The 23026-nt window shown below is 39.7% G+C and overlaps 1 protein-coding gene across 1 annotated transcript in view; it reads left to right on the top strand.

The window, feature by feature from the left end:
* LOC149321262 (cAMP-dependent protein kinase type II-alpha regulatory subunit-like) overlaps positions 1-23026 on the top strand; it is a 104206-nt gene that overhangs the window by 56096 nt on the left and 25084 nt on the right. Inside the window, exons 3-5 of the mRNA XM_089518506.1 lie at positions 8655-8707; positions 9316-9399; positions 19456-19562. Coding sequence (XP_089374632.1) covers positions 8655-8707; positions 9316-9399; positions 19456-19562 — 244 coding nt within the window. The remainder of the gene's footprint in view (positions 1-8654; positions 8708-9315; positions 9400-19455; positions 19563-23026) is intronic.

Here is a 23026-nt window from a genome sequence, read left to right on the forward strand (position 1 = left end):
CTGGGGCTCGCAGGTCTTCCCAGGGGCCTTGGGAGTTGGAGTTCTTAAGTCCCTTCTCCCTTGCCACACCCCTTGAAGGCAGAGTCCAGGGCTGGGGCTCGCAGGTCTTCCCAGGGGCCTTGGGAGTTGGAGTTCTTAAGTCCCTTCTCCCTTGCCACACCCCTTAAAGGCAGAGTCCAGGGCTGGGGCTCGCAGGTCTTCCCAGGGGCCTTGGGAGTTGGAGTTCTTAAGTCCCTTCTCCCTTGCCACACCCCTTAAAGGCAGAGTCCAGGGCTGGGGCTCGCAGGTCTTAGTATGGTGGGCCCTTGGTATCTGCTGGGGTTTGGTTCCAGGACTCCTGCCCACATGGATAACAAAATCTGTGGATGCTCAAGTTCCATTAAATATAATGGCATAGCAAAATGGTATCCCTTATATAAAACAGAAAATCAAGGATTGCTATTTGGGATTTATACTTTTCCCCAATATTTTCAAACCATGGATGCTTGAATCCGTGGATAAAAAAATCTGTGCATAAGGAGGGCTGATCCAGGCTGTCCTGTGTGATGCTAACTGCTTCTTTCTTAGGCAGAGAACATTGAATTTCTCTAGAATTAAGACTTACAGCTTAATTTAAAACTGCTTTGCAAGTAAGATTTCTTGTTTGTAAAAGTAGATTTGCACTGTGTCTATTTTAAAGTTTATTTTCCTGTCAGGCACTTGCATTTATCAGGACTTGAAGAAGATACATAGTGATTTTGGCAGTGCACCCTGAGTCATGTGTTGGAATTGAAGTCATGTGTTGGAATTAAGGTCTAAATATATTGTACAAAAATGTTTAAAGTAATAGTAATCTCTTTCTTCTGTAGTACAGCTCAAAGTATCATACATATATTAGACCTTACTTTTGAGAGAAGGGAATAAAATTTGGGGCTTTGTCATCCTAAATTTACCTTAGCTACACGTTTTAAAACTGTTAGGTAAACAAATTGCATGAAACGTTGTAGTTCACTGAAAGTGAGGACCATGCTTAAATTTGTACAGCAGTGAATGTGAAGTTGACTCATATTTTCCAGTGGATCTGTTTTTAGGTCTTGATAACTAATCCAAAAGTCTGTTCAGAAATTCTCCTTTGATGGAGTGACCTGGCATAAGAGCAACGAATAAGTTTATCTTTGTCCTTTCGTTGTTTAGTGTATTGTGTAGAAAATGGAGGTTCAAATGGCTGTTTCTGACTGTTACGTTGCTATGTTACAGGTGTTAACAGAAAGCAGCTTCAATATGTGTAAAAGAAACTGTTCAAAATAGTTCAGGAATTAAGCATGTGAACTGTTCCAGGGGGAAAATAGGGGGAAAAAGTCTATATACCTTGGGGAAATGTCTGGAAAAGGCTTCATGTTAAATTGTTACACTGCATAGGGCAATATTACAAGAGAAGAGGGGAGTAAGAGCAAGTAGCACAACTCTGAAATACAGTGACTGGAGAAATCCATTATCCATTAAATGGAGAAGTTGTGGCCTCTACATTCTGCATTGGTGGCTGGGCACCAGAAATACTCACAAGGCACAGTAGGGTGAACAGTGAAGAGGTCTCCTTTTCATTTTAAGGTCAGGCATTTCTGAATAAATAACCAATAAAGTAGTTTTGCATGATCTGAATTCTCACTATTAGGTAATAATTTGTAGTATGGGGGTATGGTATGTACTGGTGATTTTAATAATACTTTTAAAATTACCTTTCTAATTTCTATGAATAGTAGCAAATCACAAAAATACTTTAAATGAGCAGCAGCAATGGGAGGGGAAGATGAAGAACAAAGCTCTTCTTGATGCAGAGAAAGAATGGAGAGTCTTCAAAATGTTAAAGAAACCCTTCATATAAGTTATGACATGATGGGGAATCTGGGTTGCAGGCTAGATACGTTCTGCTTAGGGAGCAGACACAGGCTAAGCATGTTCTCCTTTGAAAAACTGAAATTTTAAAGCAATCCAGGACATGTCATCTAGCGCTAGATTCCAAGCCATACTTGCAATAGAGGTGGGAGGGACACCTCTTCTGACTTATGGCTGGACTTTGGTTTGATTTGATTTGTTTTCTGCCTCAGCAGAAAGACAGAAAGTAGCATCCTGTACTGTGTGAGTATGCCCTTCATTCCAGAGAGCAAAGCAGAGCAGCCTGTTCTGGTGTTGCTAGTTACTTTCTTACCATCGTATTCAGGCAGTAAGCTGTCATCTTTTTATGCTATTCATTTGGGATGGGAATCATGTGATCCATCAGATGGTGTTGGACTCCAACTCTCAACAGTAACTCCCAGCCAGTGTAGTCAATGCCCTGGAAGTTGCAGTTCAGCAACACTCAGAGGGTTACATATTTCCCATCCCTTTCTTTTATGCAATACCATAAATCTTTGGGGCATAGTATAATAGAAATGAATAGAAACTATTTTTGTTAAGTGCTGTCAAGTCAGATTTGACTTGTGGGAAACCCATGAATGAAGGACTTCCAAGCACCCTGTTATTAACAGCCCTAATCTGGTCTTGGAAACTCAGAGCTTTGCCTTTCTTCGTTGAATCTATTCTCTTACTGCACTATTCTTTTTTCCCTACTGTCTTCCACTCTAAAAAAAGGTAAAGGTTTCTCCTTTGACTAGTAGTCAAGTCTGAATGTAGGGGGCGGTGCTCATCTCCTTTACTAAACTCGAGATGATTCTGTGCCAAAGACGGCTCTGTGATCACGTGGCCAGCATGATTGCACAGAACGCTGTTACCTTCCCACCAAAGGCAAAAGTTGGGACTAGTGACAGGAGCCATCATGCATCACTTGGGTCTCAATCTGCTGACCTTGCAATTGTCAGAGTCAGTGTCATAACCACTGAGACACCACGTCCCTTCTTCCACTCTACCAAACATTATAATCTTTTCTAATGAGTTATGTCGTCTCAAGATACTTCCAAAAAACAATAACTTCAGTTTAGCCATTTTGGCTTCTAGAGATAGTTCAGGCTTGATTTGTTCTTGGGCCTATTTATTTGTCTTTATAGCAGTATATGATATTCCCAGTACTGTCTCCAGCAGCACATTTCAACTTAGTTGATTCTTCTGTCAATTTTCTTCCGTATCCAGCCTTCATAACTGGTGGAAATGCTCTCATGCCTCCAGAGCCAGAATATTGTAGTAGTTTAAGCCTTGGACTATGACTCTGGATACCAGCATTTGAATCCCCACCCAGCCATGGAAACCCATTGGATGGCCTTGACCAAGACACATTCTCTCAGCCTAAAAGAAAAATAAAGGCAAACCCCTCTGAACAAATCTTGCCAAGATAACCTTGCTATCGGTTCACCTTAGGATTGCCTTAAGTCAGAAATGATTTGAAGGCACACAACAAACACTCCTTAGAGGCGCTGGGAGTAAAAAAGTTGGACTTTTTTTTACAGGAGCAGGTGTGGCCCTGCAAGGTCTGCTAATGGGCTAGCTAATATGACCCTTAGCCTGGCACAGTTGGCCACTAATGCTTTCAAACAATATAAAATCATTTTTAACAATGATAATAACAGTAAAAATGATGCAGTATAAATACTCCCTATGAAAAGGCAGACACCTAGACATCTAGTTACCAAATGCCTGTTGAAATAAAAATTCTTTACCTTCTGATAGAATGAGAGCAGGGAGAGGGACCAATGTAGCCTCCTATGAAAAAGAGTTTTACAGTCTGAGAGAAGCCACTGTGTGTCAGGTAGGCAAAAATTCAAAGTAAGAAAAATATTGTTGCATTTGTTGCCATGGAGATTAGGCTAATTATTTCTGTTAGGAAGATTTTGATTCCTCATCCTATTTTTTAAATGAACTGCTTTTTGGATGGAAATAATTATATTAGCTCACTTGGTTTAATAACGGAGATGAGCACTGACCCCTACAACCTTTACCTTTACTTTTTCTACTGCAAATTCAAAACAACCAATCTTGGTTGCTGCTCCCTTGCATGCAATCACCTTGGGAGCAGCAACCAAGCAGCTGGCTGAGCAGCGACCAAGAAGCTTATTGCTTGTGCCAGCTTTGTAGCTAAGGCCACTGCAGGCAAGAGGTTTCTTGGTTGCTATTTGACTGGCTGCTCAGTTGCTGCCCCCTTTGTGCCCTGTCATCCTGGGAGCAGCAGTGGAGCAGCTGGCTGAGCAATGACCGAGAAGCCTTTCACCCCTGCAAGCCTTGCAGCAAAGGCCAGTGTGGACAAGAGGCCTCTTGATTGCTGGTAAGATGCCAGTAAGGAAGTCAACTCACATGGGCAGGAAAAGAGTGGGAGACACCACTGCACAAAATGATCAGCAAGAATGTGTGGTGGTTTTCTAGGGAACCTGAAAAGAAGTTTAATAATGTAATCCTCATTCCCAGCATGGCCCTAAAGATCGCTGGTTCCCCTTGTTTTTCCTGCACACCAATACTTTGACTAAAGTCCACCCCCTGCCGCCCCGTTCCCCTCACCACCTCCCTACTGCCCCCACAGATAGTTTTCATCCCCTCCCCTTCTTTTCTTTTCTCATAGGGCATGGTTTCTAGACCTTTCACCATTTTAGTCGCCCTCCTTTGGACACACTCCAGTTTCTCCACATCCTTTTTGAAATGTGGTGCCCAGAACTGGACACAATATTCCAGGTGGGGCCTGACCAGAGCAGAATAGAGTGGCACTATTACTTCTCTTGATCTAGACACTATACTTCTATTGATGCAGCCTAAAAATCGCATTGGCCTTGTTAGCTGCCGCATCACATTGTTGACTCATGTTCAACTTGTGGTCTACTTGAACTCCCAGATCCCTTTTACACGTAGTTTCATTCAGCCAGGTGTCCCCCATCCTATATCTGTGCTTTTCATTTTTCTGCCCTGAGTACAGTACCTTACATTTCTCCATGTTGAAATTCATTTTGTTAGCTTTGGCCCAGCTTTCTAGTCTATTCAAGTCATTCTGAATCTTGATCCTGTCGTCTGGGATGTTAGTTATTCCTCCTAGTTTGGTGTCTACTGCAAATTTGATAAGTATGCCCCCAATTCTGTCATCGAAATCATTGATAAAGATGTTGAATAGCACTGGGCCCAGGACAGAGCCCTGTGGGACCCCACTGGTCACTTCTCTCCAGGATGAAAAGGAGTCATTGTTGAGCACTCTTTGGGTTTGGCCAGTCAACCAATTACAAATCCATGCAACAGTTACTTTGTCTAGCCCACATTTCACTAGCTTGTTTGCAAGAATGTCATGGGGAACCCTGTCAAAGGCCTTAGTGAAATCAAGATACGCTATATCCACAGCATTCCCTTTATCTATCAAGGTGGTAGATATCAAAAAAAGAGATCAGTTTTTTCTGGCATGTGGATGCAGCCAGGCACCCCGTTCCCGCATCAGATGCTGTAACAGGGGGCTTCTTAGTAGGAGTAACAGCATGTTAAGGTAAGGAGTGTGGGCCAATAGTGGGCCCTGGGGTGATGTGGGGACAGGCATGTAAGTCCCTGCCCACCATTGCAACAATCCAGGGACCAAACCAGGTGAGTACCTGGGCCAGAATAGCATGGGCTTAGCCTGTGCTATTCTGGCCTGTCTGATCAGTTCCTCTGTCTAGCATAATGAAAGAGGTGAGAGAGGGCAAGAAGAAACCCATTAGGTGATCTTCACAAGTTCAGCTTATTTTTTACTTTATCTTTATTTTCTGATATTAGAATTATATGCTTTCCCCCCTAAATGAATCCTTAGTTAACAGAGTGAGTGCTTTCATAGTTTCATGTAGAGGAAGATGTATGAACTTCTTTAAAAAAAACAACACCTGCCTTTATTGAGGCCTTATATCTTTGTGCTAGTACCTAGTCAAAACTGCCATCTCTCAGATGATACACAAGTTTCTGGGTGGTGGAGGTTTTTTTTGTTTTGTTTTGTTTTGTTTTTCATTTTGCTCAAGCTTATTCTCTGCAGTATGCTGAACCCATCTGCCAAGACTTTTGTATTGTCAGGTTAGTGAATAATATCTACATGCATATTTCTGTAAAATTCTTAGTGGTGCAAACTCACATCAAAGGCTAACCAGAAGAGGAATAGAATAAATAGAAAATAAAAACAATTTCTAGTCTTGGCTATCATTAGGATATTTTAAAATTTAATTTATAAGCAAAATCCAATAAGAAAGGCAAGGGAGTTTTGGTTTAAAAGAAACTGTATTTGAAAAGATGAGAAATGTTTTATCTTTGCAAAATAATTGGCAGCAAATATTTTATTGTGCTGTTCTTACTGTTGCACTGCCCTGTGTATTGCTATAGGAGTCTGGCAGGGAAAATATGTAACAAGTAGAGCACTTTCCAAGTCACTTTGGCACCTGACTTAGTACTTGCCATTCTGATTCAGATAAAAAAGCCATTTAGGCCAATTGTCTCTGTTATTAGATAGCCATGTGTTCCTGGGAAGTACAGTGGCGCCTCCGCATACGCGGACTTTTTATAAGCGGCTTTGAGCGTACACGCTCAAGCCGCTGGGCGCATGTGGGGCGGAAGGGGCAGCGCGTCCCATTCAGTTGAATGGGCGCTTGCGCCCTGCGCACCTCCGCGCCGCCGTGCACGAGCCCCATTGTTTACAATGGGGCTCGAGCATAGGCGGAAATCGCCATACGCGGTGGGATCCGGAACGGATCCCCCGCGTATGGCGAGGTTCCACTGTATATGTAATGTTGCATAAGCATAAGTAGCATGTGTCAAGTTCTCTCCAGCAGCTCATATATAGCCAGTGCATATCAGAAGTAGATAGTTGTTTCAGATGTAGAGACTGCATTTTAGTTGTTATGATCGATTGCCATAGTTAGACACATCAATGGAGGAGAAGCTCATTCCTTTTCAGTTATCTAAGGCTAAGATCCTGCCCGATTTTAGCATAACATAAATGCATGTTCCCATAGTGATGGTGGACCCCTCTGTTCATAGCCAGTTGTGCAGTGTGCACCACAGATTTAAGACCAGCCATTATGTACCCGCTTAAAAATGAGCAAAGTTTCATGGAATAATTGGCTGCATGAGGGACTGGGTTTATTCAACTTTTGAGAAGACAGTGCAGTGATTTTTTACATTCATATAGTGCCCTAACACATTTCTGCCCTAGTCTAGGGATTATAGTTGGTCCTTAGTATCTGTAGAGGTTCCATTTGAAAGCTTGGCTAATGTAGTATTTTGTGGATTTTGTTGGCCATAAAGGTATCACTGTTTTGTGGATTATGGATGTTATTTACTTTGCTGTATGGCTAACACAGCTACCCCATATCACGTAATACCTGTATAGTTAACTAAACAGGTAAAAAGCTACTTACATGTTGTTGTGCCCTGGTAAACATGTTAAATAATAATAACAGTGTTGAATAACAACAAATGAGAGCCAGTTAACATCTGCCAGAAGTGTTACTGAACCAAGTTGTGTTGATGTGGGGCTTGACTTCAAGAGAGAAGAGCCTGGGTGTACTTGTCTTTTGTATGGGATTAAACATTGCACACAGTGGAGACCGCAGTCAAGAGATAAGAAGAAGACTAGGAATGGGAAAGGCGGCCATGAAAGAGCTAGAAAAGATCCTAAAGAGTAAAGATATACAACTGAGTATCAAAGTTAGAATAGTCCAATCCATAGTATCCCCCATCACTATGTCAAAGCTGTGACTGTGAAAAAAGCGGATAAAAAGAAAACCAACTCATTTGAGATGTCGTGTTGGAGAAGAGTGCTGAGGATACTGTGGACAGCCAGAAAGACAAACAAATGGGTCCTTGAGCGAATCAGGCTGGAAATATCTTGGGAGACTAAGATAATTAAACTGAGGGTGTTGTATTTTAGCCACATCATGAGAAGATATGACTCATTGGAAAAGACAAAAATACCAGGAAAGGCTGAGGATAGAAGGAGGAGAGGAAGACCATCCACCAGGTGGATGGACTCAACCAGGGAAGGCACAGTCACTCAGAGGTGGTTTTTCTAGTTTGTTCCTCAGAAATATAGGCTACGGTACTTGATATTTGTTGGCAGTATTCCATCCAAGCACTAACAAGGCCTAACCCTGCTTAGCTTCCAAGATCAGACAGAATCTGGTGCCTTTATAGCTGGATGAAATCTCACATACAAAATTAACTTTTTTCTTGTTGAATATACTGTGCTTGTACAATGATTACTATTCTAGAGGAGTAAGGTTAACTGCACTCTACACTGAAGCTAAGCATTTCTATTTAAAATCTCACACCCCTCCAGGACGGTATTATACAAGTATATTTATTGTCAGTAATGTTTTTGATGGTTCAGAGGATGTATATCCATATTCTGCAAGAAGGAACCTATTCCCTCCTCTCCACTTGCTTAGAGGAGGACTTGCATCTGGTGATAATCCACATTTTCTTTTTCACTTTAACCAGGACTAGGCATTATTACAGTGTTACTCACCAGAGCTTTCCAAAGTACCGTTTTTAGTCCATTGTTATAATTGTGACTTGATGGACATAAAAACAATGTTGTTGAAATAAAGTGCACAGCATATTTATAAAGCACATTATATTGAGTGCAATATAGGATTGATGTATATAAACAGATTTTATTGCTGTCTTATGGATGGTTTCAATTTTAGAACAATTTTAAATTTAAAAGCAATTTATAAACAAGTCATCCTTTCTCTTTCAAGTCTGTGCAGAAGCATATAACCCAGATGAAGAAGAAGAAGATACAGAACCAAGGGTAAGAGAAAACAAACAAGCCATAGCAATTTCATACACAGATTAATAGACTAGGGTTTCCTGTTGCTTCTGTAATGCACAGTTTATACCTGGGCTGCCTTTTTTCTGTAACATCAGACATATGAACTACAACATGAAATATAGTGATAAGTGAAGCAACAGCACTTGGTTCTTTGACACATTTATGTTTTGTTACAAACTTATAGCAAAAGCTTTTCAGAATTGTACCTCAGGTTTTTTGGTTACATGAGTTTTATCACATCACTTGTGTTACTTAGGGGAGAGTAGAACTGTGTTAATATCCAGACTTTTCACATATTGCTCACTTATTCCCCCCCCCCCCCCAAAAAAAAAAAAAGGTGGCAAAACTCTTCTTTGGTATAGCTGACCCTTTCCCTCAATATTTCAGAATAAGCACGGGACATAGAATACTTTGTTGTTTTGGGGTGCCTTCAAGTCATTTCTGACTTATGGCAACCCTAAAGTGAACCTATCATGGGCTTTTCTTGGCAAGTGTCTAGTAAGGAAATTTAATGCCTATTCATTTCTATTTATTATAATTAAACTATTAGTGTTCAGATATTTATTTTGCCTTGTTGTGTTTTACAGGTAGTTCACCCCAAAACAGATGAGCAGAGATGCAGGTTGCAGGAAGCTTGTAAAGATATCCTCATCTTCAAAAACCTAGATCAGGTACCATTGCTCATGTTGTGCTTACTATTTTAATTTGATACCACATGTTAATGATGTGAAATTAACCTTTCCAAAATTATTAACATGCATATATGAGATCATGGTGATTTGTTTTATAGCAATGTGTGGATAAAGTAGGATCAACCTATTTCAGTTTTCCCAAAGCATTTCAGAAACAGACACCCGCCATCGCCCTGAAATGTTAAAAACAGAAAACAGTCCTTCGTGTGAAAAAAAACCTTACACAGTGCTTTTAGTTCTTTAAGTATTTATCATACATATTTTAACAGTAATACTTTAACAACCCTATAAGGGTTGTTAAATTCTAATAAAAATGCTATATTTGCTAGGTTTTAATCAATATGCTTGTATTGTTTTTATGCTGTATGTAGGATTGCTAAGTTGGTTGTCTTCCCAAAGAGATAAAGAAACGGACTAAATAAAACAGTGGTGTGAGAAAGTTTGGGTTGCCAAAGTTTAGTACAGTGCACCGGCGTGGGCACACCATAAGTGACTTTAAGCATACGATGAGGCCACACGGCAATAGAACAAAAGGCGCGTGTGCCTGTGGCGCATGCGCCATGCCGCAAGCATATGCAGAATTTCACTTTAAGGGAAGGGCCCACTCTATTGTTAGTTGGATTTGTCATTGATCATGTATCATCAGTTTTTCCCCCCTCTGGGAATAAAAGACATGGACAGTTCTATCAGTCTTTTCTTTGACTTTATAAACTAACTACGCTTCACTGTGTCAGGTCTGTGTATACTGTGTGGCCTAGGCTATTGTCTGTATTACAGAATTCAGTTTTTTGCAAATATCTCTACTTCATTGAATTTGAATGAGCCCCAAGCAATTTTTCCCAAGAAGCATTGCAAGACATGTTTCTTGATAAAATTATCTCAAAACATTTCAGGAAGCTATTCACTTATACAGCCACTTCTCCAGGTTCAAACATTTACTAGAGGGCAAGTATCAGAGTTTGTGTGGCAGCTCTTCCTTTCCACTGGGAATAGGGAATGGAGAAATTGCTTTTCAGGGATTGTTGTTCCTATTGTCACTGGAGGTGTATATTTTGATCTGCCAAACCTAGAAACTGTGCACAAGACAGTTTATTACTTGGCTAGTTGCAAACCTTGGCACAGTGGAGAGAAGCCTTTTGAGCACATTTATTAACAGTGTTGCGAATTGCCTTCTGATATAATTCCAAGCCACTGCCAGCTGCTTTGAAATTTTAACACCAAAGCTGTTAGCAAACTGCCAAAAGCCGTTGAAGAGTTTATGCTGCTGGTGATATTCTTAAATAGATGCTGTGCTAGTGAGAAGTGACAAATCACAGTAACCTCTCTGGTTGTGCTGATACCAAAGATACTGTGCAATTATTATTTTTTGGGAGAATGTTGGAAACAAGTCTTGGGCTGTAAGCTGACCATGTAGAGCATTACATGTCTAACGTACGTAATTTTTTATTAATGGCGAAAGGATCTATTTTTTTCTTGAAGCAATCTAAGCTTCTGAGCACCATTGCATTGTCTGGCTTGACCATGGATTTTATTATGTGTTGTGTTGTGAAGTTTGTCTATTTATCTGCTTAGTGGGTGAAAAAGGTTCTCTCTCTTCACTTTCTCAATAGCATGCAAAATTTTATAAATGGTTGCCATGGTTTTTTACAGTCAGCCCTCTTCTGATCTAATCGCTGGATATATAGTCCTCCCTTCCAATTTGTGGGGGATCCATTCCGGAGTCCCCTGGTGAATCAGGAATATTGCTAATATTGGAACCCCATTGTTTACAGTGGGGGTGCTGCTCCTGTATGCAGTGCTGTGCGCACATCTTGGGTGCATGTCCCATTATGCCCCTCTCAACTTGCCATCTACAAAAGACCAAGGTACGTGAATGGCAAGGCTGCGAATCAGGAGGGACGACCGTATTAATTACTTGAATCTTGAGGAAGCCTCACTTGGATCACTTTAAGGAAAGAAATCCTTAAATTAAAGCACTCCAATTGGAAGTAACAAAAACTACCACACAAAACAAATAATTTTTATATTTTGTATAAAATATATATTTTGTATATATATTTTGTATAAATTTTGCCAAAGTTGTTTATGGCTGTTGGATGCTAATATAAGAAAACATCTTTCAAATAGCATTTTGGACAAAATCTTTGTTATTTATTCTAAGTATGTCAGGAAAGAAAGATATTTAAGCCTAGGATAAACAGTGAATGAAGGAGAACCTTTTACTAAGCCTTGAGATTCATCCAGTACATTGACTTGAAAAGTAAACATTCCTTTGTTCATGCCTTTTAAGGTTGTGGTCATATTTAAGTAGTTAGTTTTACTGGTGTCATCCTTGTCATTAATCGGAAATGGAAGAATTGACGTAGCGGGTCATGTTCTCCCCACTTTTCTGGTGCTGTCTTTCCACTGAGAAAAAGGAGATGGGGGATTCTAGAAGGATAAGTGGATTTTTACTATCTTTCTCCACCCACTCTTGAGAGATGTACATAGAACTGCTTCCCTCACAGTTTAACTCCAGTGATTTCACCCTGTGTTGGAATAATTACTCATGGATAGGAGATCTAAAATTAGAAACAGACTTGCTGTTTTGTCCATAAAGGCTTTCTGTTGCCCCTTTTGGCCTCCTCCCAAAGCTGTTCTGGATAACAGGAGGACCCTCTCGAACAGCATAAAGGACTTGTAGACAAATTGGAGAGGGAAATTCTGCCTTTAATTTTCTGCTATATCTTGAGACTGTCTCTGGCTTGGGCCTGTTTGTGAATGAAAGTAGACCATCCAATGGAAACCTAGCAAGGATCCAAAATGCCACAAATTCTTAAAAGAGTGCAAGAAGCTATGAGTGCAGTGCAATACCTACTAGTCTGGCTGTTTCTTTAGAGTTGACCTGCCTGTAATTATAGTCAATCCAGGATCAAGAAAAGACAGTGAACAAGGAGAAGTATAGAGATCTAGAAAGCAGTGACGAAAAAAAGAGTCTTGTAAGTTTTATAAGTGTAATGAAATGGTCTGAACAGTACAAGATGGTTGGTAACTTAGATTTTCTTATTTCAAGGTTGGAAGGCTGTAAAAGCTTTCCTGTTCAGTGGTTTTGTCATAATCCAAGTGGCACCCATCTCTTTGCCAGTTTGTAAAAAGTATAGAGTTCATTCTGTTCCTTAGTTGTCATTTATGTTTGGATAATGTATTGTCTTGGCATAAGAGTGTGTACAACAATTAAATCTTGTGTTAGTATGTTTTCCAGTCTCTCTTACCACTCTGTTCTTTTACATATCCCAGAAGAATTTCTTGTTATGTGCTGAACTCTGGGAATTGGCTTTTTAACCGAAATGGAACAAACTGTCCTTGAATTCAGTAGCCCCAGTTATGCTGATTCTTGTATAAATACAGCTTGAGAGTTATTCATACTTACATGTGACTTCGTTAGTTTTGAGCAAGAAGAAGCTTGCAGGAAATACAATTGGGTGTTGTAGAAATAAGGTTGAGGGGAGGGAGCCAATCAAGCTTTGTTGGATGTTGTCTTTATTGTTTTCAGATTTCTTCTTTTCCTCACTAGAGTGGCAACTTTGCTGGGAGATGAAACTGAAGTGGTTCTTCTTGGGTCCAGATTTGCACTTTGCCAAGTTTTGGCTGTCTTGTCTCCTTCCTTAAGCAGAAAGTATTTGTCTGGATTTTGATTCCTTCAGTGAATGGGAGTCTTGTTTGTGGATGAACATATTTGGGTCCAATCCAGTGTGTGTATGTGTGTTTAACCTGCAGTGAGAGAGGAGTGTTTTTACTGAGAGGATTATTGTCTTAAAATGGAGAGAAAGCATGGCAGCTCTCCAGGACTTTGATTATGCTCCTCTCTTGAGGGAACAGGATGACTTTAGAGGTGAACCTAGGTTGTAAAAGGTACCTAGAAAGGGTTGGAATAGCATCTGCCAGGAATGTTGCTGAGGGTATGTTGTTCTCGGCCACTGGAGACTGACTTGTAAAAAAAAATATTCATTTTTTTCTAAGTAAACATGTCAGAAAAGAAATAATTTATTGCAGCTGAAGCCAGGTGGGCTGCAACGGTATCAAAATTTCAGTTAACAGCCCCTTTGCATCCAGGAATGGAAAGGCTTTCTCCTGTGCTACAGAGAGACATATGTTTTTCTGCTATTTGCTAAGCTGCTAGAGAATAGAAATTTGGTTAAACCTTTTGAACCCTTTGTTTCTTCTAGCTTTTCTTTATACTTCTATAGGTTATTGGAGAGTAGTATACGGTACAGTATGCATCCTCTCCATAGTGATTCAGAAAAAAAATGTCATGAGCATGGGAATCCTAGTAGGATGAAAGCCCTTGAACTTCCTTTGATAGGATTTGAATGGGGAGGAGCAGCTTTTTGACTGAATGTCAGTTCCCCAAATACTATGGTTCTAAAGCTACCTATTCCTACTGAAGGTGGTCCAGAGTTTATTTCACAGTTCTTAGAGAGCACTGAGATAATCTCTTTGCTTTCAAAATATTCACTGTAGCAGTTAGGGTTTTAATAATTCAAAAGACTGCAGTAATGAAATAAACTAAGCAACAACTGTGAACTGCCAGCATCAATCAAAATTTTAATAACTAGTAATATGTATATAGGTTTGTGTGTGATAGTAAGCTTCGTTGGGCTGAAAAGCATTGTACAAATAATATTTAATAGGCTTATGTGTTCTTGTCAACCAGACTAATCAGTCTGATGGCTAGGAGCATATTTAGGCCAGACTCTTGATGTTATATTGTGCTATCTTAATTGGCATGCTATCCACCTGAACAATATTACTTAATTTAGGAAGGTCATACTTAAATATAAACAGTTTTGCTTGTGCATTAATGATAAGAGAGTTTGTTTAAGAGCAAAATTTAAGGAAGGGCCACTTAAAAGGCAGAGGAAAAATAATAAAAGATTGAGCAATACTTTAACCTTGTTGTCAGCATAGTAGTTTTAATTCCATAAAATGTCACATTTTTTTTTAACCCAGGCCCATTCTACAACCAGTTTCAAAAATGAGTAAATAAAATGATTTATCAAAGTCTGATGATTTTTAGAAAGAGGAATATTAGTAAATTAGATTAGAATTTCAGTTTGCAAACAGTACCCTTACTCTCCCTGTTAGTCATGTTTCATAGTACATACTAATGTGAAGAGTTTCTAGGTAACTGTTACTGGTTTTTACTGGAGGAAGCTGTCAAATTACCCTCTTCTCTTGATGGAACAGGATGACTTTAGAGGTGAACCTAGGTTGTAAAGGGTACCTAGAAAGTGTTGGAATAACATCTGCCAAGAATGTGTGTTAGGGAGTATGTGTAACAATGTCCTCCACCATATTTTTTCTTTACTATTTAGAGCTGATTCAAATATGTCATAATGCCTAATTGTACACTTTAGAATATATTTCCCCAGATACTTAACTTGTCAAGGAGATTTTGGCCCATGCTTTTCCAGCACGTTTTAAATTTCAGTATTTAGAGCTCTCTGTGATCATTTTGCCTGTCTTCCAGTTCTTTGCAATCTCTATTCTGGTAACAGCTGACAGAAAGCAGATTAGGTTCTTATGCTTCACATCATTGTTTTCACCAGCAAACACAGATGATAATGAAAGACTGGGACAAAGAGCAATATTTTGTTGTATGGTGTCAGAGAGCATGGCACATATATTGAACCAAAACATGTTGGTTTTGGAGCAAGAAACCACATATGTTAGATGGGTACCATTCTCATTGCAACCTCTACAGCATTTTACAGAATTTTTTAAAAAATCCTTGCAATCTGTATTGGAATAAGATACCAGCTACGAATTAATTTCAGGGAGCATTCTTTAATTAGTGCAGACCTTCGTTTAAACAAAAGAGTACTCCACAAACTTTTTTCCAGACAGGGTTAGGGAACATCATACTGTATTTAAATCTAGTTCCCCTCCTTTCTTACAAGTTAAGCTGATACCTACTGGTAGATCTTGTCAGTTAACCAATCATAATTTTTTTCCTGAAATGCCCTTAGGTAGCTGATTAATAGTGATACAAAAGTGCTCAAAACCTGTCAAGGACCTTGGGGTTTCATTTTTTTTCTAAGTAAACATGTCAGAAAAGAAATAATTTGTTGAAGCTGAAGCTAGGTGGGCTGCAATGGTAGTAAAATTTCAGTTAACTCATCCTTTTTCTTTGGTTTAGCTCTGCAGAAGAGATCTTACATTGCGTATAAGCTTCTGTCTCTCCATATTTTGAATTGAGAGAATTTTTCAAGACATTTAAACTTTAAGGGCCTAGTAGGAGAAGGCCTGGGGATATCAGATGTTGCCACTTTCTCCAAACTAACAAAGAAGTATGAAGGAAAGGGTTTTAATCCCATTAATTGATTTTGTTGTGATTTGAGAGAACAAGAAGTTCATTTCTGGAGAAAACTATTTTTCGATTGCTAAATGGGACCATAAGTTAGAATTATCTCTACGTATTAGTGGAATAAGATAATTTAGTTGAAAGGCTTCAAAGTAAAGTTTATTATGTAATATAGCTAAGCATCTTTTGCTTTCTTTAGTAAGTTTGTGTTTGGACAATCTAGTTTTTTTGGTGGTAAAAATAAAGGAGTTAATAGGATAAATTGTCAATTTTTGAAGTATGAAGGAGGAGGAATTTATATACAGCGGACCCTTGTTATATGCTGGGGTTTGGTTCCAAGATCCCTCCGTGTATAACAAAATCCATGTATGCTCAAGTCCCATGAAATATAATGACATAGCAAAATGGTGTCCCTTATAAAAATGGAATATCAAGGTTTGATATTTGAAATTTATACTTTTTTTTAACATTTTCAAACTGTGTATAAAAAATCTGTGTCTATAAAAAATCTGTACCTTCTTTCTCCTGAAAAGGGACCGAGGGATCCCTGGAAAGGGATCTAAATTTTAAAAACTAACATGAAAAACAATTAAAATCATCTTGCTAGAACGATATAAAATCATATAAAACATACAAAAGTTAAAACCATAAAGAGAGCACACACTCCATATAACAGCATTACTCACAGTTGATTCTATATTAAAAGCCTGCCTGAATAAAATCTTTTTTGCTTGCCCATGAAAGGAGAGCAGGGAGGGTGCCAGTCTAGCCTCCATTGGAAAGGAATTTCAGAGGGTGGGAGCAGCCACTGAAAGGGCTCTCTCTCTTGTTCTCACCAAGTGAGCCTGTGATAGTGGTGGGACCAAGATAAATCCTTCTCCTGTAGATCTTAGGACCTTTTGCTAGTCCTGAGTTGGTTGGGGTGGTCATTGCCAGATAATTTTTTTTTGTGGGTTTTTTGGGCTATGTGGCCATGTTCTAGCAGAGTTTTTTTTCTGATGTTTCGCCAGCATCTGTGGCTGGCATCTTCAGAGAAACCTTCTCTGAAGATGCCAGCCACAGATGCTGGCGAAACGTCAGAAAGAAACTCTGCTAGAACATGGCCACATAGCCTGAAAAACCCACAAAAAACTATAGATGCCGGCCATGAAAGCCTTCGCCTTTACATTGCCAGATATTGTTTGTGATTTGTGACTTATTTGTGACTCATTCTAAATCCATTACACTTATGATTGCCACTTTTGCAGTAGCAGCACAAAAGATCTGCTGCATCGTCTTTACAGTAGCAATGGATTGTAATCAGTTGTTGTAGCTGTCATTATTGTTTGATGATATTTTATACAATAACCTTCTGTTTGTTTGTTTTTCTTTTGATCTTTTTCCATCCTGGGTCTAATACAATTGTAATGTTGTCACCACTACAGGACTTGTTGTACTAGGTACACTGTTTTGTCAAAATATTTTGCTGCGTACATTGTGCCACAGACAAATAAAAATCATCTATCTATAGCCCAAGGGGGTGGAGTGGGGAGGGGAGTCGAGCCAAGCATGTCACCATCTTAGTTAAACCCTTTCCAGTATAAATTAAACAATACAACCAACTGTAATATAACAGTGCCAAGGAGGGAAGGTCTGCTGAAGGGCAGACTCTTGACCAATACCACTTTAACTGATTCCCCCTGGAGGGATGACAAAGGGAGGCTGATTTTTCCATTGTTGATTGGAGGAAAAAAATCTAGAAGCATACAAAACGTCTCTAGTGAGTCAGGTAGTCATAGTAATTTTTGTCAAATCCTGGAGATACCGGAGGAGGGGATTATTCAACCCTACAGGAAAAACAGTGATAGCAAAGAAATGTGCTGTTAGCCAGTTGTAACAACCATTCCCCCAATTGTATTTCTCTTTTAAATTATGAGCCACTTTGAGTCCCAATTTTTTTTTGGGGGGGGGGGGAGCAGGATGATGATGATGATGATGATGATGATGATGATGATGATGATGATAATAGCTAAAAGAGCAAGTACAGGAAGCTGACAGGTGTCTCTTTGGTCTCTCCCCCCCTTTTTTCATAGTAGCTCTTTAGAACTTAAAATAGCAATAGCAAGTACATTTCTATACTACTTGTCAGTGCACATAAGCACTCCCTAAGCAGTTTACAAATTGTAAGCTAATTGCCCCCAACTATCTGGGTACTCCTTTTAACAACCTCGGAAGGATGTAAGCCCGAATCGAGCTTGAGCCCTTTTGCTGGTATTGAACTCACAACCTTATGGTTTGTGAGTGGCTGCAGTACAGGCATTTAACCACTGCCCCACCAGGGCTCATATAACAATGAACTGTAAAATTTCCCCCTTCCCTATGCCTAAGAGTAGGGTGGACACCATTGTTTCTCCAGATATTTTAGAGTACAATCCCTTATGGTTGATCATTCTGAAGGGAATGGACTGATGGGAGCTGTAGGCCAAAACAACTGGAAGGCCAAAGGTGTCCTGCTGTTCAGTTCTAAATTTGTAAGAGAGATTACTTCATGCCTTAAATTCTTCTGTGTGTAGGAACATGCATAAATCCAGTGAATGAAATTCAAATTGAATTAAGTATGTACAGTGTTATGTGGTGTGCGTGTGTGTGTGTGTGAAAGAGAGAGATTTATACCAGATTTATTATTATTATTATTGCTTAAAATTTGTTCTTTAAAATGTGTCCATGAATTATGTGAAGTGTGCTCTGTTCAAAGAATGTAGCATTCAAAGTAGATCTCAATGTATGAAGTAACAAAATTGAATTGTGCATGGAATACTATTCATAAACAAGAGGATTTGGGTCATAAAATACCGTATTTTCCGGTGTATAAGATGACTGGCCGTATAAGACGACCCCTAACTTTTCCAGTTAAAATATAGAGTTTGGGATATACTTGCCGTATAAGACCACCCCTCTTCCAATGCACACCAAATAAAAATTTAAAAAACATCACTGCATTTACCCCAATTCGTTCTCTAATCTTGGCTTGCTTGCTTGCCTGCTTGCTTCTCTCTCTCTCTCTCATCTATCTATCTATCTATCTATCTATCTATCTATCTATCTATCTATCTATCTATCTATCTATTTCTCTATCTATCTATCTATCTATCTATCTATCTATCTATCTATCTATCTATCTATCTATCTCATCTATCTATCTATCTATCTTATCTATTTATCTATCTATCTATTTCTCTCCCTCCCTCTCTCTCTCCCCCTCTCTCTCCCTCCCTCTCCCTCTCTCTCTGTATCTGTCTCTCTCTCTCTTTCTCTCTCTCTCTCTCTCATTTTTTATTTTTATTTTTATTTACTCCAGGCCTTTGCTGAGGCCTGCAAAGCCTGCCTTGCATGCATGCAGTGCCCTGGCCTACTATGGGCCAAGTTTAGGGGGCCTGATGCCCACAAACACCTGCTTCCAAAGGGCTCCGGAGGGCTTTGGAAGCCGGCACCCAGGGAGGCACCCCCACGCCGGCTTCCAAAGGGCTCCGGAGCCCTTTGGAAGCTGGCAGGACAACCAGGTAAGTGCGCTGGGTTCCTGGGGCTCTCTACAAGACGGCCCCTAACTTTCGACCCCATTTTAGAGGGTCAAAAAGTCGTCTTGTACGCCGGAAAATACAGTAAGTATGCCTAATGTTTATAGCATGTTAATCAAAGTGCTGTTGTGCTTTCAGGAGCAACTGTCACAAGTTCTTGATGCCATGTTTGAAAGAAGAGTTCAGCCTCAGGAACATGTAATTGACCAAGGAGATGATGGAGATAATTTTTATGTCATTGAACGGTAAGACTCCAAAATGCTGCTTTGTCATGTTGCTTTAGGATTTTCATGTACCACCAAATGTTATATCAATGTTTTAATATATTAGCTAAGAGTGCATTGGCAGGAAATTGTACTTTATATTCTATGTATTCTTTAAAAAAAATTAAGGGAAGAGACTTTTAGTTTTATGCTGTGGTTGAAAGGATACATAGTTAAAGGGCAATACTGTGGCCTTCACTTTATGACTCATGAATCCCTTGGAAATTAACACACACAAACAACGCATTGGGGTCCCTTAGAGTATATATGTTTACCGTGTACATCGCTTTTGTTACCTATCAGCAAATTTGTAGGTACTGTATATATTCATGTATAAGTCTAGAAATTTTGGTCAAAAAATTGACCCCAAAATCATGGGTCAATTTATCCATGGCTCAATGTAAGTCCTGTACTTTAACTCATATACAGTGGGCCCTTGGTATACATGGGGATCCGTTCCAGACACCAGGCCAAAGACCTTACATTCTATTGTCTGACGCAAAACACTAGCCATTACATCTCTCGTCTTAGGAAAACGCAAAGAAGACTGCTTTACTGCAAGGGTTGGAGGAGGTATTCAAAAGATATGTCCCTGAAGCTTCTGATGTTCCTTTTCTGAATATCTTTATGGAGGTGACCAAGCTTGACTAGGCTAAACCTACTGTTTCTAGACCAAGCAGCTGTTCAATCATTTTAAAAAAATTATTTCCCTCTTAAATGTCCTCACAAAATTATAGGTCCCCTAATAGATACCCTGGTTTATTTTCAGCCATCTCCATTATGGCCTGGGCTTTTTACCTCTGGCAAAAGAAATCCTGCCTGCTGTCCCAGAAAGGAACCGAAGACTCAGACAAGGCATTAACAGCTACTAAAGGCCTCAGCCTTTATGGCAGACACTATCCTAGTTTCCCAGCTGTCCACAAGAACACAGGCAGTCATAATTCTAGTCCATAGACAAATTTGTTTGAAGCATTGGCAGACTGACTCCAGAGCCAAACATAACCTCACCTTTGAGGATACAAAACTTTTCAGCAAATCCTTGGAATTAGTCTTGGTAGAAACAAAGAACAACAACAAAAAAGCCTTGACATGAACCCCTAGAAGGGAGGACAGATGGGCTGTCCTTTTGCCTCAAGTTCAAATTAAGAAGGCTACAGGGGCCCTCACCTCAGTGAAATGAGAAGCACCAATGCCTCAGATAGTGACAACAACATGCCCAGAATAGAGCAAACCTACAGAATTTCATTTCCTTCTCCTTCACAGGCCAGCCAGATGCCAAGCAGCCCCAGTGATATCAAATCTCTACAAATGAGGGATTTACTTTAAACACTTTTTTCATGTTTGGGCACCCCAGACAGATGGGTTTGGGAGACAATAAGGAATGGGCAACTGTCAGACTTTGTTTGTTATAACTTCACCTTCACATGGTCCTTCCAACATCAAAGAGGGTAGAAAAGCTAGCCATAATCAATCAGCCCATATCATACCTTCTCAAAAAAGGGGGTAGCTTCAACATTACTGGTCTACCTACCATCAGACCAAGTGGGAGGGACAACCCATCATGAGGTTGTCTTCCAACCACTCTGAGAAACAACAGTGTTGTGGTAAGCATCCAACAGTTAGCTTGTATGAATTTTTGAAAAGGCATTTCAAACTAATTGGTGGCACTTCGATTGGTCAAGGGGAAGGCATTCCCAGCTCACTACTGAAAGTCTGGATTGTTAATTCCTTCTCTAAGGATTAGCAGTGCAACTACTTCACAGTAATAGTTTAAATACAGTTCACTAAAAAATCTAAATAGAGGATAGGAGGAAATCCAGCAGGGTATGATACATTAGAGTTTAAACAAGGAAGACTTAAATTACAGCAGACTGACAGCAGTGGAACCTCTGAATAGGGAAGAACAAATAGTCACATGACTGGCATCCTTATATACCTCCTTTCTATGAAATCTAATACCATAGTTGGTTATTTCACAATTTAGAAACGTTTTTGGTTTGCCTGACTTGTGTTTGTCCTAGTCTAGAAAATCATGATTGAGCTTTCCCCTTGGACATGTATATTTTCTGTAAGTAATTCCTAGGCGCCCTGTTTTCGTTGGCAAATGTGCATCTGTCTAAATTGGGACATTTGACTCATCTCCTCTAGCTCTCTGTCTGGCTAGACCAGGGATGGGAATGATTTGACCTTCCAGAGGTTGTTTGCTGCAAAATCTCAGCAGCCCTAGCTAGTTTAACTGGTTATGAGATATGCTGAGCTGCAATCCAACAATCTGTGCAGGTCTTCATGATTTCTACTCCTATGGTGGAGAGAACTCTGGAATTGTTACACTAAAACCTTTCAGCCCTCTGCCTTTTCAAGGTATTAAGTTCTTACTTTCTCATTGTGGGTATTTTGTTGAACGCATAGCCTCTTGCCCTCTTTAAATATTAATTATGTTTATACCAGCTGTAATTTTAAAAAAAAATCATATGCTTTAAACTTTCAAAAGTTTATATAGCTGTATGTAGACCAGTTTATTTGTATGTTGACTGATTTGTTTAGCCCTTGTGTTTTTTGTCGACTTGTTCAATTGTCCCGTTACAGTGACAGTTTAAGATTCCCCTGGAATCAATTCATACCTGCAAATGTTAGTTCTATATATGTTATTTTCATATATGAAGATTACCATTTTGCATAGCTTGGGAGCTAATCATGAAACAAGTTGATATTGCTTTGAAGGCTAACAGTCATGTTAGTGTTCATCATAAAAAGGCGTGAATCATTAGAAAGAGAGGAAGGCCACATGCCAGATAGTTAGGCTCAGTCAGGGAGGAGATGGTCCTGAGCCTGCAGGCCCTGAGAGAGGTTGAGGACAGTGGATCTTGGAGATATCTACAGGGTCACCATGAGTTGAGGTCGACTGGAGTGCAATTAACAACAGCAACAGCTTACTGATAAACACTTACTTTATTCTACTACAAATAAAGTAAATTATGCATGTTTATGACTTCCTGTGGGAATGGAATGATAACAAGTGTAAACCTAAGGAATGTGATGGATAAGTGGCTATGGGAATTGAATCCCTCAGGATCTCAATCCAGCCCAAGTCTGAGTCAGTGCAAGAATATTTTCAGGGACAAATAACATTTCTCAAAATGGCTTAAGCGTGCATTTGAGAAATCTAAAAAATTTGGAAAGTGCAGCAGCTTGGAATTTTGCTGAGGTTTTTTTTAAATGAACTGGGATTCAGCTTGTCTTGTATACTAGGATGTGTGTAATGATTTTATGTGGATCTGCTTCTTCTTCATGGTCTCTACGAAGCACACAGATGGCTTATTCTGCGCCTGTGCAGCATTTCTGGATCCTACTGGAATAGCTAGGGAAGACTTTTTGGCAGTAGCTCCGCCCACCCTCTATTTAGACAGGATGTCTTCCTGTCCTTTCTCAGTTCCTTTTGTCTGCTG

The sequence above is a fragment of the Sceloporus occidentalis genome, unplaced genomic scaffold (genome assembly GCF_023333645.1).
Source record: "Sceloporus occidentalis isolate IW3139 unplaced genomic scaffold, rSceOcc1.0.p SCAF_1, whole genome shotgun sequence".
NCBI classification, from domain to species: domain Eukaryota; kingdom Metazoa; phylum Chordata; class Lepidosauria; order Squamata; family Phrynosomatidae; genus Sceloporus; species Sceloporus occidentalis.